Source organism: Palaemon carinicauda, chromosome 31 (assembly GCF_036898095.1).
Source record: "Palaemon carinicauda isolate YSFRI2023 chromosome 31, ASM3689809v2, whole genome shotgun sequence".
NCBI lineage: Eukaryota > Metazoa > Arthropoda > Malacostraca > Decapoda > Palaemonidae > Palaemon > Palaemon carinicauda.
The window spans coordinates 16,108,781-16,123,933 of NC_090755.1; the positions used below are offsets into that span (position 1 = coordinate 16,108,781).

A 15,153-nucleotide genomic window follows, 5' to 3' on the forward strand; every position below is an offset into this window, starting at 1 on the left:
CCAGTGTCGTTGAGCTCCCTTGTCATGGGATCAGCAAGGGGGCAAGCCCTTCGGGCAGAAGTCCAGACCCTGTTGAAGAAGGGCGCTCTCCAAGAGGTCCTCGACGGGTCCCCAGGCTTCTTCAGTCGACTCTTTCTTGTAAAGAAGGCGTCTGGAGGCTGGAGACCAGTCATTGACCTCTCGGCTCTGAACATGTTTGTCAAACAACCTCCGTTCAGCATGGAGACCGCAGACACGGTCAGACTAGCAGTGAGACCTCAAGACTTCATGTGTACACTGGATCTGAAGGACGGGTACTTCCAGATCCCAGTCCATCCGTCTTCAAGGAAGTACTTAAGATTCAGCCTAGACAACAAGGAATACCAGTTCAAAGTGCTGTGTTTCGGTCTCTCCACAGTACCGCAGGTTTTCACCTGAGTGTTCACCCTAATATCTTCGTGGGCACACAGGATCGGCATCCGTCTCCTCCGTTATCTGGACGACTGGCTGATCCTAGCAGACTCGGTGTCATCCCTTCTTCAACACCAGGACAAACTTCTGGGACTTTGCCAGGATCTGGGGATCATGGTAAATCTTGAGAAATCCTCTCTGCTTCCCACCCAAAGACTGGTACAGTATACCTAGGCATGATCATAGACACCAATCTCCACAAAACCTTCCCATCAGATGACAGGATAGCAAGGCTGAGGAAGGTCGCTAGCCCTTTTCTCAAACGAGAAGAACTTCCAGGCCAATCGTGGTTACGTCTCCTCGGTCACCTTTCAACTTTGGCTCGTCTAGTTCCCAATGGTTGCCTCAGGATGAGATCCCTCCAGTGGCGGCTCAAGTCCCGGTGGAATCAAGGTTACAATTCCCCGGACGTCATGATCCCTATGGGACCTGCGGAACGGACGGACCTCCAGTGGTGGGTGACAGACGAGAACCTACGAAGAGGAGTGGATCTTCTCGTCCTCCCCCCGGATTTGATGCTGTTTTCGGATGCCTCAAAGAAAGGGTGGGGGGCCCATGTACTGCACCACGCGACCTCAGGCCTGTGGTCAGAATCAGAAAAGTGCCTCCATATAAATCTTCTAGAGATGAAGACCGTCTTTTTGGCCCTTCAACAGTTCCAACAATACCTGGCGGGTCACTCTGTGGTGGTGGTGGTGAGCGACAACACCACAGTAGTGGCTTACATCAACAAACAAGGAGGTACCTTTTCAAAGCAGCTATCCCATCTTGCAGTAGAGATACTGAGATGGACCGAAGTCCACTCGATTCCGCTATCGGCACGTTTCATTCCAGGCAAGAGGAATGTGCTCGCCGACAATCTGAGCAGAGCGTCTCAGATAGTGAGTACCGAGTGGTCTTTGGATCATCTAGTAGCCAACAAAGTCCTGACTTTGTGGGGTTCTCTGACTGTGAATCTGTTTGCAACAGCTCTGAACTTCAAGCTTCCGCTGTACTGCTCCCCAGTCTCGGATCCCAAGGCTCTCTGGCAAGATGCCTTCCAACAACGGTGGGACAACATCGACGTTTACGCCTTTCCCCCGTTCTGTCTGATGAGGAGGGTGCTCAACAAGACCAGAACATCGGTCAATCTTTCGATGACCCTCATAGCTCCGCTATGACATCACGCGGAATGGTTTCCGGACCTTCTGCAACTCCTAACAGAGTTACTAAGAGAACTCCCTCCACAACACAATCTACTCAGACAACCTCATGCCAACATCCTTCACAAAGCCTAAGCTTCGCTACAACTTCACGCCTGGAGACTATCCAGCATCTCCTCACTGAGAGAGGATTTTCGCAGCAAGTTGCGGTCAGGATGTATGGACATCTGCGAAAGTCATCAGGCAAAGTGGAAAGTCTTCTTTGGTTGGTGTTGTGGAAGGGGTATCTCTCCACTCAATGCCACTATTCCAACAATAGCGGAGTTCCTCGTTTATTTGCGGGAAGAAATGCGCCTTTCAGTCTCGGCAGTGAAAGGCTATCGCTTAAGTTAGCCTTAAGTCTAGCCTTCAGGCTAAAAGGAATGGACATTTCTTCTTCGCTGGAACTTTCCCTACTCATACGAAGTTATGAACTTACCTGCCCTCAGTCAGAAGTGAGACCTCCTCCATGGAACGTGGTTTTAGTTCTCAGGTCTCTTAAGAGACCTCCCTATGAACTATAACGCCAGGCCTCAGATCGCCACCTAACTTGGAAGACGGTGTTCCTACTAGCTTTGGCTTCGGCCAGGCGTGTTAGTGAACTTCATGGTCTCTCGTATGACATCGCCCATTCAAGGGGATGGGGGGAGGTAACGTTTAAACTCGTCCCTGAGTTTATTGCTAAGACTCAGAATCCGGGAGTATCGGACCCTCGGTTCGACTCCTTCCGGATTTCTAGTCTCCGTTCTGTAACAGATGACCCAGACCATCTACTATGCCCAGTAAGGAGTTTGAGGCTATATCTTAAAAGAACGGCTGCAGTCCGTCCTCATGTGCCAGCTTTATTCGTTAGCACAGGGAGGAATAAGAGGAGGGTCACTAAGAACACCATCTCAGCATGGATTCGTAGGGTGATTCATCTGTCCTGAATCCAGACCCTCCTCCGTCACGTCGCCCTAGAGCACATGATGTCAGGGGCATAGCTACGTCCCTGGCCTTCAAAAAGAATTTTTCAGTGACGCAGGTCCTTCAAGCTGGGGTGTGGAAGCAGCAGACAACCTTCACAGCCTACTACCTGCAAAACGTGACCCCCATGAGCCCCGATACGTTCTCTATCGGTCCTGTGGTGGCTGCACAGCAGCTGGTTAAAACCTCAAGCTCCATATCGTACAAGTAGCAGAAGGTTGAGGGCATTGTTACCCGGTTTTAGTCTGCATGAATGAAAAGGTTTGACTGGCCCTTATTCTTTTCTTCATCATCCCCTCTCTTGGGGAAAACAGCATTCTGGGTTCTCTGCATACCTGACCTCAAACCACTGCAGCTACCCCCCCTATCCCCGCTAACTAGTGGTGTGGGTAGTAAACCTTCGTTAAATCTTAATGGCTCGTCATTTCAGCTACGCCGAAAGTAATACCCCTATTAAATTGGTAAGGTTTGTATAGTTAGGGAAAATACAAATTATCTACAAATTTGTCATATTTCAATCTGTTTTCCTTTTCTTATTCTTTTTTTTCTTATTCCTTATCATCCTTATGCCCTTTATCATTCCTTGTCTTTCTTATTTCCTTTCTTATCTCTTACCATCCTTATCCCCTTTAACTCAGTAATTCTTCTCCATATTCTCTTTCAACTTCTTATTTAATGCAGATTTTGTATAGAGTAATTTATTGTATAAAATTTTTTATAAATATCTTTTTTTTTTCTGGCCTTTACCAAATAAAATTCCAGCATACACATTGCCCCTCTTGCTATTTTTAACCTAACCCCCTCCACTCCCATACAGACTAAGTAAGTGAAGTCCAAATATGCTGCGGTTGATAAAAAAAATTATTTCCAATAGATTACTTTTTTTTTAAAGAGATTGCATTTAAAAAAAAAAAGAAAGCTCCTCTAAGATATAATACACATTCATACACATACCAAGGCATTTCCCCCAATTTTGGGGGGTAGCTGACATCAAACAAATGAAACAAAAAAGGGGACCTCTCCTGTCTACGTTCCTCCCAGACTGACAAGGGACTCAACCGAGTTTGGCTGGTACTGCTAGGGTGCCACAGTCCACCCTGCCCCGTTATCCACAACAGATGAAGCTTCATAACGCTATATCCCCTACTGCTGCTACCTCCGCGGTCAACCAAGGCACCGGAGGAAGCAGCTGGGCCTACCGGAACTGCGTCACAATCGCTCGCCATTCATTCCTATTTCTAGCACGCTATTGCCTCTCTCACATCTTTCCTCCCATCACTCAGAGCTTCCTTCACTCTATCCATCCACCCAAACCTTGGCCTTCCTCTTGTACTTCTCCCATCAACTCTTGCATTAATCACCTTCTTTAGCAGACAGCCATTTTCCATTCTCTCAACATGGCCAAACCACCTCAACACATTCATATCCACTCTAGCTGCAAACTCATTTCTTACACCTGTTCTCACCCTCACTACTTCGTTCCTAACCCTATCTACTCAAGATACACCAGCTATACTCCTTAGACACTTCATCTCAAACACATTCAATTTCAATATGAAAACATGAAATATGCTCAGCTATACTTACCAGATTTTTCAGTCTGCCATCAGAATCCTATGGTAAGAAAAAAAGGTCAATGTTGACAGCGTGTCATTAATTTTAACAATGTAAATGGCTGTAAAGAGGATTATTATTTAAGTTTGGCTGTGATGTTTAATTACTATATGCTTAATTTCCATGCAATGGGTTTCCAAGCATCAGGTCTTCACGCTTCGAGCCTTTAAACACTGTCTCCAAACATAACGTCACTGCATGATCCGTCAGTACTCACTCATCTCGCGTAAGGACACCACACTTTAGGACGCCGGTTCTGATGCAACCTCGTGGTCTGACATTGAGTGACTGGACACCCCAAGCTTTGACTTTCAAAGACCCGTATTCCAGATTTTCTCGAGATTTTGATCCTCATTCACCTGTTCCTTCCTGTCGACGACAGTCATCACATCAGGGTCTTCCATTGCACCTAGAATCTTCCAGCTACTAAGACCATTCTACTTTACGGGAATTTTCCTCATGCATGATTAGTCTGTTTCCAGAGATCCTCCAACATGCCAAGGTTGTGTTTCCTGACCAGACCTTTCAACACATCATTATGACAGATATATGGAATAAGTAACATCAAGGGGATGATCTCAGATTTTCTTTTGCTAGGGATATGCACTCGTCAAATGCTCCTTTGGGCCATAAAGTGCCATGTTCTCCCTCTTGCCACTCAGAGACAAAGGCACCCTGTACCTTTTCAACTATGGAAGGGAAGAGTGTGAGGGTTAATTCAGCCGCTGAAGGGGTGTCCGAGCAACTTCGTCAATTCCCTCTTCCACTGCATAGTACCACCCTTGTTTACAAGTAATCTATAGGAAAAAGAAGTCCTATGGTGGTTTGTGAAGAGGTGCTGAGGAGTGTCTGGAGGTTATTAACTCTGTGACACACACTTAGGTGCTGTGCCAGCAGAGATTGAGTATCATGAGACAGAGTCTACTTTTGTCAAGGTCCTCACCCACATCTGTGATTTCAACGACCTGAGGGAGACTTTCACAGAGCCCATTGATTGTGAAATGACAGCCATTAATTGATGCTTTGGTGCTCTTAAGCTACTGTGGTCAGTTCTTGCTTGTGCAGTGCTTGATAAGGTCAATTCTCAGATCTTCAGTCCAAAGAATTTCCTACGCTTGAGCCACTAAAAAAAAAGTCTTACTTCCTGCCTGATCTCGACAATGGAGATATTACGTGCTGGGAGAAGTAGATCTGCCTCGTCTTACGATTGATCCAGCAGTAGTAGCGCTAATATTAGGGACAGCAGAGGAGAGACATGATAATGAGGACACTTTGTTCTCTAGCCTCTGAGTTTGCAACCTTGAAAGTTGCTTCCATGGCCAACCTCCAAACGACATCCTGGAACAACCACTGGTCGGGGGTAGTCATCCATTCCTCTTCATGTCAGGATTTGTCAAATCCTGAGACAAAGAAGAAATATACCAACTTGGTTCTCTCAGGCGAAGGCAGTAATGCATTTTGCATATCAGTCAGCAAACCAGGGAGCCATTTGGGTCCTGAATAGAAAGATGCAAATGTTTCATGCTTCAAAGGCAAGTGGGTCATGAAGAAGAATTCACCCAGTACTGGAGTCTCCATCCCTCTTTCTGCAGAATGATGTCAAGGCTATAATGGAGAAAGGTAAATCAGACTCCTTGATCCATTGAGCGGTTACCGTTAGGACCCAGGCCCTTCAAAAATAACCACTCCTAGAACTTCTACACAATCCGTGAAGATAGTACTGAAGAAGCCTATGGCAGCCCTCCCTTTTGCCCTTTTCATGGCTGTCCTAGGAAGGGTGATAGAGGAAGGAAATTAGCATTCCCCATCTCCATCTGCAAAGTTCTGGGGGATGCTTGGCAAGCCATTTGGCAATGTGACATCAACACAGTGGAGAATTGGGTGGTGGAAGTCCTCCAAGTAGGATACCGCCTTACTTTCATGAGCTCTCTCCCCTCTGATGGGCTAGCACTTTGATGCAGTAGAGGGGCTTGAAAGTCTTAATGATGAGTTTGGCAATGGTGGTGGAGTGTTTTATCCACCCTGACAGGTTCCCCCATACTGCTAAGACAGGGTCTGAGTGACCAGACCAAGACTTGACCCCCCTATAAGACTTGTCTTTATCTTAGTTTTTCTCTTGCTCTTTTGGAATTCTGTTGATGACCTCTGTAAGAACATTGACAAGGTTTTGTATACACTTAAAATTTAGATGCCATCACCCTCTGGCAGTCCCCATTGGCCGCAGGCTCTGTCTACGAAGAGTCGGGCTCCAGCGATCCGGTTTTGTCTCCCATATTTGCGGGTAACAGGTGATGCCAGGCAATGGAGTCGCCGGTGTGTTAAGAGTAACTACCTCTTCTGACCAGTGCATGCCCACATAAAGAAAGCCAGTCCCTCTCTAATAGAGGACTGGTTCCCGCTGAAACCTTTTCCCAGGTTGAGCCACATGGGGTAGGAGGACTGACATCCTCTGAGAAGGGGTGGATAGCTCGGCTTGCTATTTTTTACAAACATATCACTTTGTAGATGGCCTGGAAAGTATGGCCATGGCTCTAGGTATTGACAGCTGTAACTTAGGTTCTAATTTAGTTACATTAGAATGTATTTATGCCAAGTAAAGAATGAATTTAAGGAAGGGTAGAGAAGAAAGTAAAAAACTATGACAACAGAAAGATATAGAAAAAGAGAACTATTGCTTGATCATTATGAAGTAGTGAACTATGAAAAAGTTTGATTCTTGATTTTAAAAATGGAAGACATGTACATGTAAATGTATCTAGAGCAAATAGGGAGATAGTAAAAATATGTGGAGGTCAATGAAAAATTCTTCCCCAGGGGAATGGTAGTCTTTTGATAGACATTATACCAAATACAAAGTGAGAAATTAAAAGAAATATCAACCTTAAGTTGGTCATAGTGTGAAATGCATTTCACACCCCATTTTTAACCAGAGTAAGAGAGTGATCTGCTGATGGACAACAACATATTCCTCTTGCAACTTTGATTTTAACCTTTAATCAGTGCAGGCTACCCAATTTTATTAAATCTGGTTTTCTATCTTTGAAGGTGAAACCACACATCCCTTCACCATTTTGATGTTACCATTGCTAAATGTATGGCCATTTAAGCTAAAATGTAAGGAAAATTAAATAAGACATCAGTTTGTGCCAACTGTGGAAAAAAAGTAATGGAACGTGTACAGGAAATTGTGTTGCTTTCACTGTTGGGAAGCACACCCAACAACACCTAAAAGTTGTGTTAAATTCCTTTTTTTAAGAGGAAATTCAGGCCTTTAGAAATGTGGGAAGGGTCCTTTTTGAAGAGGCCTGTAAAAGATCTCTTGAAGAGCAGATAAAGCCTGAACAATCATTTTCATTGATTCTTGAAGATTTCCCTAAACGAACTGATAAAATAGTATCCCCTGTTTCAACTATAAGAAAGTTGTAGAAGTAGTCATACAAGATGAAAGCCCTAATACAAATCATATCAGGAAAATGTAAAAAAATCTAAACAGATGTCTAAAGGATAGAAAGGTATTCAAAGCCCATCTGGATCGAAAGAAATCTCAGAACTTCTGTTTGAAGAACAAAGAATGAAATTAATCCATAATAATCTGCATTATTAGAAAAGGTAGTATGCCCAGTTAAAAGTATTGTGAATACTGTATTGAATCAAGCACATCAGACAATTTAAACATAGGAGAGGACAGTCCATTAAGTGAAGCTGTTAATCATCTTAAAGATATTAAGAAAAGAGAGAGAACACCGGACAATCACAATGAATATTGATAAAGAGTCGACATAAAAAAATTTCCACAAGGAGTGCCCCAATCATTAAACGATTAGATAGAAATGAATCATAGTTTGTCCTTATGGATATCAAACTCATGATTCTTCAATGGAATTTCCAAAGCCTTAGATCTAAATATGATTCTTTAATAATGCTAATCAAGGAAAATTTTCCAATCATTTTATTCATGCAGGAAAGAATGTTAGGCAAAAGCAAGTTATGGCCCAGAGAATATTTATTTTATCATAGTGAACTGTACTCTGTAAGGTGCATTGAATATTCAGAGGCCTTACCAAAGGAACATTTTGTAATTATAACCACTAGACTATGGAAGTCAGAATAGTGTAAGCAGTAGGGCAGGCAAGTCAGACTTGCCTCCCATAAGAGACAGCTCGCTGACCTTTTGATAATAACAAAGGAAGTTAAATAAGTTGATATCAGGAAGTTAAATAAGTTGAGATCTATAGATACATCGCTAACTTGATGGGTAAGGAGGCATTAATGTGTCGTGCTGTTATCCACTCTGTAAAAGATAACTAATCTTTCATCATTAAACTGGTTTGCTCTCTCTTGACATTGTAAAAATCTAACGTAAGTCATTCTATTCACAACATTGTCCTCCTCACTACGGTAATTTAAAACAGTTTTTTTTTTTTTTTTCAAAAACAGTCAACAGAAAAGATTACTTAAAATACAATCAACACTTATCACAATCTGAAAGGAGGATATGTTTTAATTTATTTAAAACGTGGTTGCTTTTTGTATGCTAGAATGCTAACAAATCTACAAGGGACACCAATTAAAACTCAATATACAGTACACTTACAGTATAGATTGTGCTAAGGAAAGGGGTTCAAGAGTACTCCTTGCTTGATTACCCACAAACAGCATCTCGTTAATCAACCAACTTGGAAAAACCTAAATTTGAAGATTTTAGTTTTTGACTGGGAATTGAAATCTAATACAATATTATGCAACTGATGAGTCTTGTACAAGTTAACACATCAATGCTTTATAGAAGGCATAAGAACTAAATGGGAACCAGAATTGCTAGCTTTTTTCTGAATATGAGACAACAATATATTGATTCTATCCACCACGAAGTTGAGAACTGCTGGATATAAAGTCATGGAAGTAACTACTCTGTTTCCTCAGATTTGGATAGATGAGAAGCCTCCAAACTTACCTTACTCAGTTTATCAGGATATTTTCCAAGAGTAAGGTTGAGAAGGAGATAATTCCTCACTTTGAAGGTTTGTCTCTAAGTTGACTTTCTCTTAATCTTTCTGTATCACAGCTTGAACCAAGAGAAAATCAGCTGATTTGTTGGTTTATTTACAACTGTAGTAGATGTGAAGTATGCTGCGCACACTTGTGGAGGATCCGTTTTGTGAGTAAATTTATTAGCGCATATATTTACCCTGCAAGAGTTACTGTGATGAACTATTGGCCAATCTTGGAAGCAAAACGAACACAATGCCAAGCGGAGCATGATGCAATCGATTGGGTTTAATTGAAACGTTCACCCCCAACAAGATTTGAGGGAATCATATAATATGCCACACCATCTACCTATAGTGTAGGAGCACTTACTTTAGCGAGTGGATGGATATTAAGTTTCAGACTACTAACTTAGTCTTCTGCCTCACAATCTATTTTTCTTATAGAGCGACTAGGATTACGACTTTGAAAGGGTTTAGTAGCTGAAGTGTCTAAAGTAATTAAAGAATTTGAGGCTTTGTGAGATGTGTTTGAATATATGCTGGGCCGTGAACTCTCAGAACCCTTATTGAAAGAGACACTATTAACACTAGACTCAACTTGGGGAGTTAGGTTAGGTTTTGCAATGGGGTAGGTAGGACCAGAGATACTACTTTTAAGAGAGGATTCACTGGACTTCTGAACTTGCAATGGGGTAGGTAGGACCAGAGATACTACTTTTAAGAGAGGATTCACTGGACTTCTGAACTTGCAATGGGGTAGGTAGGACCAGAGATACTACTTTTAAGAGAGGATTCACTGGACTTCTGAACTTGCAATGGGGTAGGTAGGACCAGAGATACTACTTTTAAGAGAGGATTCACTGGACTTCTGAACTTTAACAAATGAAGCAAGCAATGTCAAGAGCTTATGGAGCCTATCACTATCAAAAGTTGGGCGATTTTGTGAATTGTCTAAAGGTGATGGCATGTCATTATCGTCACTGTCCCCACTATAATCAATCGTTTAGATGTCCCTAGTTTTTACGCTGAACTAACAATTGGTTTCCTTTTGCATTGTGAACTGATAACTTGATGAGCAACCATCGAAACATACTTTTTCATCAGAGATACCACTGGAAACATACTCTCCACAATGGGTACTTAAATCACAGTATTGCCTCTGACATGGTATATATTTGAAATGCAGATCATGATATCCTTGAAACAATTTTCGTGCACGCACTTTGCAGTAATTGCTAACTAAATGGCGAAAGACATCTTAATGCACAGAAAGATGCAAATAATCGGGAGAGTGTCTGAACACAACCAGCACGACTTAAAAACTGAGATAGGCAATGAAACAATTGACACGTGCTATGCAGTAACTGCTAACTAAAACAAGGGAAAATATCTTGATATGCAGAAGCAAACGATTTTGAGAGCCTCTGAACACAACTAACATGACTTGGAAACTGAAAGAGACAAAGAAACACTGGTGCATCTAGTTACCACTTACCGTTAGAATGTTCCTTCTTTTACTAAGGGCATGTGTTTATTGAAAGGAAAGATGAGAAAATTAATAAGAAAATTTAGATTTTAACAGGTAAATGTAACTGAGGATCTATAGAAGACTCAGTATGAACATCAGGGGAGTTTCATATAAGTAAAAGCTTTAGTTACATGGGCTGAATTTTCATCTGATATGTGATATGAAAGGCTTTATTGAAAATTTTCTTATATGAATCAGTAATAACCTCTCTCTCTAAGAAGCTGATGCTGCTGCAAAGTAATTATGAAATCAAGCTTGTGGAATTTAATTGTTCGTAGCTTATCATAGGTTTGAAAACTTTTGTTTTTTCAGGAAATTATGAGATTTTATGCTAATAGATAATGAAGTTATACATACATACATACATATACCAAAGGCACTTCCCCCATTTGAATAAAATTTGCTAACACAAAATTATATTTGCTAACATAAAACTGTATACCTTACTTTTCAAAAAGACAGCTCTTGTAAAGATATAAAATGATAACTTTATATGTGCTATTTGTTACACATTTTTTTCATTTATGCAAAAGATTTAGTGGATGACTTCCTGTCTTGAAGACCAAGTCCTAGTATAGGGTGAGGGATTTCCTTTGATTAGGTACGATGGATTGTGATGACTGATTCTCGAAGTCTTTTTTTATTTTTTTAATTGATTTTGCTAATTTTATTTTTATTTTTTCCCCTGTTGAGTGAATTTCCACATATTTTTTTTTGCATTAGTTACAATTAGTCAACTTCATATAAGTGAATCCATGTGCAAAAAAGACGAAATGCACATGAAAATATTGGTTTGATTTATTTTTCTGAAATTTTATATTTGCAATATGTAATGAAATAAAGATGAACAGTTCAAAATTTAGAGTAGATTTTGTCTTTATAAAAATAAGACCTTAAATTAGTGTTAATCCTCTTAAATGTTTTTATTTTTCAAATTACAGGTGTGTCTATTTTGTGGAGCATCCTGGCATTTCTCATATTGCGACTGAAAGTAATCTGGTTGCCTACCGTTTGCATCCTTAGTGGTGTGTTTGTAAATGATTGTAGATTATACAACTGCATATTTTCAAAATGCGCAAATATAATGTCATATTTTCCAAGGTGGTTTCCTGGATTCAGTAAGACTGCTGTGTCATTAAGTTTTGGTGGATTCATATTGTATAAGGTTTGTGATTACAGTATTTTAGTTTTAATAGTCTTAACATTCTGTTATGTCAAACCTCATCATTTATATAGCCCAAATATATTGTTTTCAAATGATGTCAGGCACTGAAAGTTTGACCTCAAAAGGATAGAAGAAGTATCCAGGTTTTCATTGCTGCTGAGACCTTTGAGAACTTCTCTGCCATGCTTTTTCAATTAATTAACTTTTCACTGTATTTGATTGATTTTATTATTCTCTCTATTATATCTTAAAACAAACTTTAGATTATCTATTGTTGTTAGTGCCGTTCTTAAGTTTTCATTAGAGCTAGCTTCTTTGTCATCCTGGATAATTGTAAGTACAACTTTACCCTTTCTTTAGTTACTCCTCTGTGTTTTTCTAGTGCTAGAATTATTTTAAGTTTTGGACTTCTGTATTACTGTTTTCTCAATTAGAGTTCTGACTATCTTATGAAAGTTGTGCTAGTTTACTTTCCATGTCATGTGTAGTTTTTTATGTTTTGCTATGTTTTCATATACAATATGATTGTTATCCTTAAACTCTCTTTTTACGATTCTGGATTCAGTTTTTTATCTTAGCATTTTGTATATTCCATGCTCAGCGATTTTCAACTAGTTGAGTTTCTGTCTGTGGGCGTATTTTCTAAGTCTTCAATTTTACCGACGAAGATTAGTAGTGGTTAACTTTGAAGTAAGTTTTTTGTATTGCCCATATTTTGTATTAGTGTTTTTTGTGATTTGTTGTCTGCTTTTTGAGTTAGATTGTTTTCCCTAGGTAGCCTTTAGGATGATTCAGTATTCTTGATCATACCTTCCAGGTCATTATTGTTTTGTCTGTGAATAAGTATTCTCAATGTCCTCTGGAGCAACTGTTGCGATCAAGTTCTCACACCTTACCTCATATGTGAGATGTGCTGGGATAATTCAATCAAGCAAAGGTCACTTTTTTATTTTTGTATTTTGAAAAAGGCCTAAAAGTTGTTTGTTCCAACACAGATACTTACCTCGAACTACTTTCTTAGGAGTTACCTGTAATCTCCTCTCAACCGACCAGAGTTTTGTGTAGTATACCCTACCTCCGTTTTCTATGGAGGACTAACCCAGGAGTAAGGAGAACGTGCCCTGAGGGTAGACCTGAGCTAGGTCGGCGTTAGCTTGGGTCCCTCTAGTCAGTAAGTTCTCTGGTCGCGTCGTGATACCATCACGCCGCTCTCATTCTCTTACAACCCTTTGTGTCCCGACTCGTGTGTCCCACGTGGTTACCGCGTGGTATCTCTGTGCTTTTCCCTTGTGTTCTCGCGTGTTCACTGCCTTTCCTTGTGTTTCCCAAGTGAATTCCTTGATTATTCCCTTCGTACCTGTGTCTTGTGGTTGTGTGCGATGGAGCAGATCCGCCGTTGTCCTGGGCCTAGAGCCGGAAAGTCGTGTGGAGTGTTCCTTTCCAAGCCCGAAGTGGACCCTCATTCCCTTTGCTCTTCCTGTAGAGGCAGTGTGTGCTCGCCGTCGGATACGTGCGATGAGTGTGTTAGCTGGAATGAGATCCAGTGGGTGCATTATGGCACTAAAAAGAAGAAGTCGTCGAAACGTTCGCCTAGGAAGTCTAGCATCTCTTCGCCGTTACCGTCGCCAAGTGGACGGTCCGACGGGGCTTCTGTCTCGCCTTCCCCTACCCAGAGTAGGGGACGAGGTAAGTCCGTTGCGGGGAAAGTGCCGAGGGCCCTTCCCCAGGAGTCTAATGTATATGAAGTGGGGGTTGCTGGCCCTTCTCAGGCTAGTGGGGAGCCTGATAGTGCTGTGTCTGGGGGTTCTGGAGACTCTGCCCTTGTGCTTGGGGGGCTCGTCTCCTCCGACGACCCCATGTGGAGTAGTAACGTTTTGCCTGTTTCTTCGCCCGCTTCGTGGGCCTGTGTTTCAGGTACTTCAGTGGCTGGTGACGCCCAGGAGAAGTTGGACTCTACGGTAAGTGAGCCCTTCGGGTGGAGGCTCCCTAAAACGCCAGGTAGGTCCCCAATGCGGATGGAAGAGGGCCTGGATACCTGGTTCCCTAGTGTAGTGTGGCCAACCTCTTTTCCAGCTCCTCTGACGACGGTTCCGGATTCTTTCCTACAACCCTCGACCTCTGGAACTCAGCTGGTCGCGAAGACCTCCGTGGCCCCCGCTCCCGCCCGTCGGTCGGGTTGTACAGTATCGTCGGGCTCTTCAGATGGTGGTTCTTCGATCTCTTCAGAAGGTGAAGCGAGGAGGAGGCGCTGGCAACGGAGGGAGCGGTCCAGGAGCAGGCGTTCCCGCTCAAGGTCCCGCTCGAGATTCAGTAGAAAACGGTCCCGGTCTCCACGGAGGAGGTACAGGAAGAGTAGGTCCCCCGATGGTGATTGGGTCTTCGTTCCCCGTAGAAGTGATTTGCAGCGTTCCCCTGACCGACGGTCCAGGGATTATTCGCCGCGAAGGCCATCTTCCAGCTGCAGATATGACCCTCGCAGGGAGCAATGCGAGAAGGCCTCTTCAGGCCTCACCCCGCCCAGCGGGGGGAGCCGTGCTTCCGTACAGGCAGCCAGGGCGAGTCAGCACAGCTGGCTCGGCCCTACGACTTAAAGGAACGGTTCCCTCTGTCGGGTCAGCCCACGGGATCCGCGTCCTTGTCCTCCAGAGAGATTACACGGACGGTAGTCCTCGCCGGCACGGCGATGCCCGTCCCGGCCCCCAACCCTGGTGCGGAGGTTCCCGTCGGGGCAGACCGCTACCACCGCAGGGGAGTGCCTGTTGATCCAGAGCCGAAGTGCCCGGTAGGAGTGCCCGGTGACCCGGCTCCTCGGGATCAGGCGGAAGGTACTGCTGACAGCAGAGAAGGTTCCCCGACCGAGGACTCGGCGTATCGGAAAGTAATAGGCCTGATACGAAGGCATCATCGGATTGAGGAACCTGTTCCAACTGACGAGGACTTCTGGAGGTCCAGCCTGAGTCGGTTGATGGAGGCACCCGTCCAGCAGAAAACCTCCCTGGCCCTGCCTGTGGCCAGGGATCTAGTCCTGGGACGGGCTCACGTTGATAAAGTTGTGGCAGGCAATGCTGAAGCTCCCAAAACACAGAGCTCCTCGAAGTTGCTACAGGGACTCAGGTCCCAGAGTAGGTTCTATGTGCCAGAAGGACAGCGGCCGGGAGCCTGCAAAGTGGAGCCTTCCCTCGAAGTTCTGGGACAGGGTGCTCCGGAAGACAGAGCCTCCTCGGCCCCGATTTGCTTTTCGCAGTCGGAAGCAGCGAT

At 43.2% G+C, this 15,153-nt stretch overlaps 1 protein-coding gene across 1 annotated transcript in view; it reads left to right on the forward strand.

Moving 5' to 3' along the window:
- Positions 1 to 15,153, forward strand: part of LOC137624323 (protein C-mannosyl-transferase DPY19L3-like) — a 733,373-nt gene that overhangs the window by 694,500 nt on the left and 23,720 nt on the right. Inside the window, 1 exon segment of the mRNA XM_068354997.1 lies at positions 11,672 to 11,895. Coding sequence (XP_068211098.1) covers positions 11,672 to 11,895 — 224 coding nt within the window.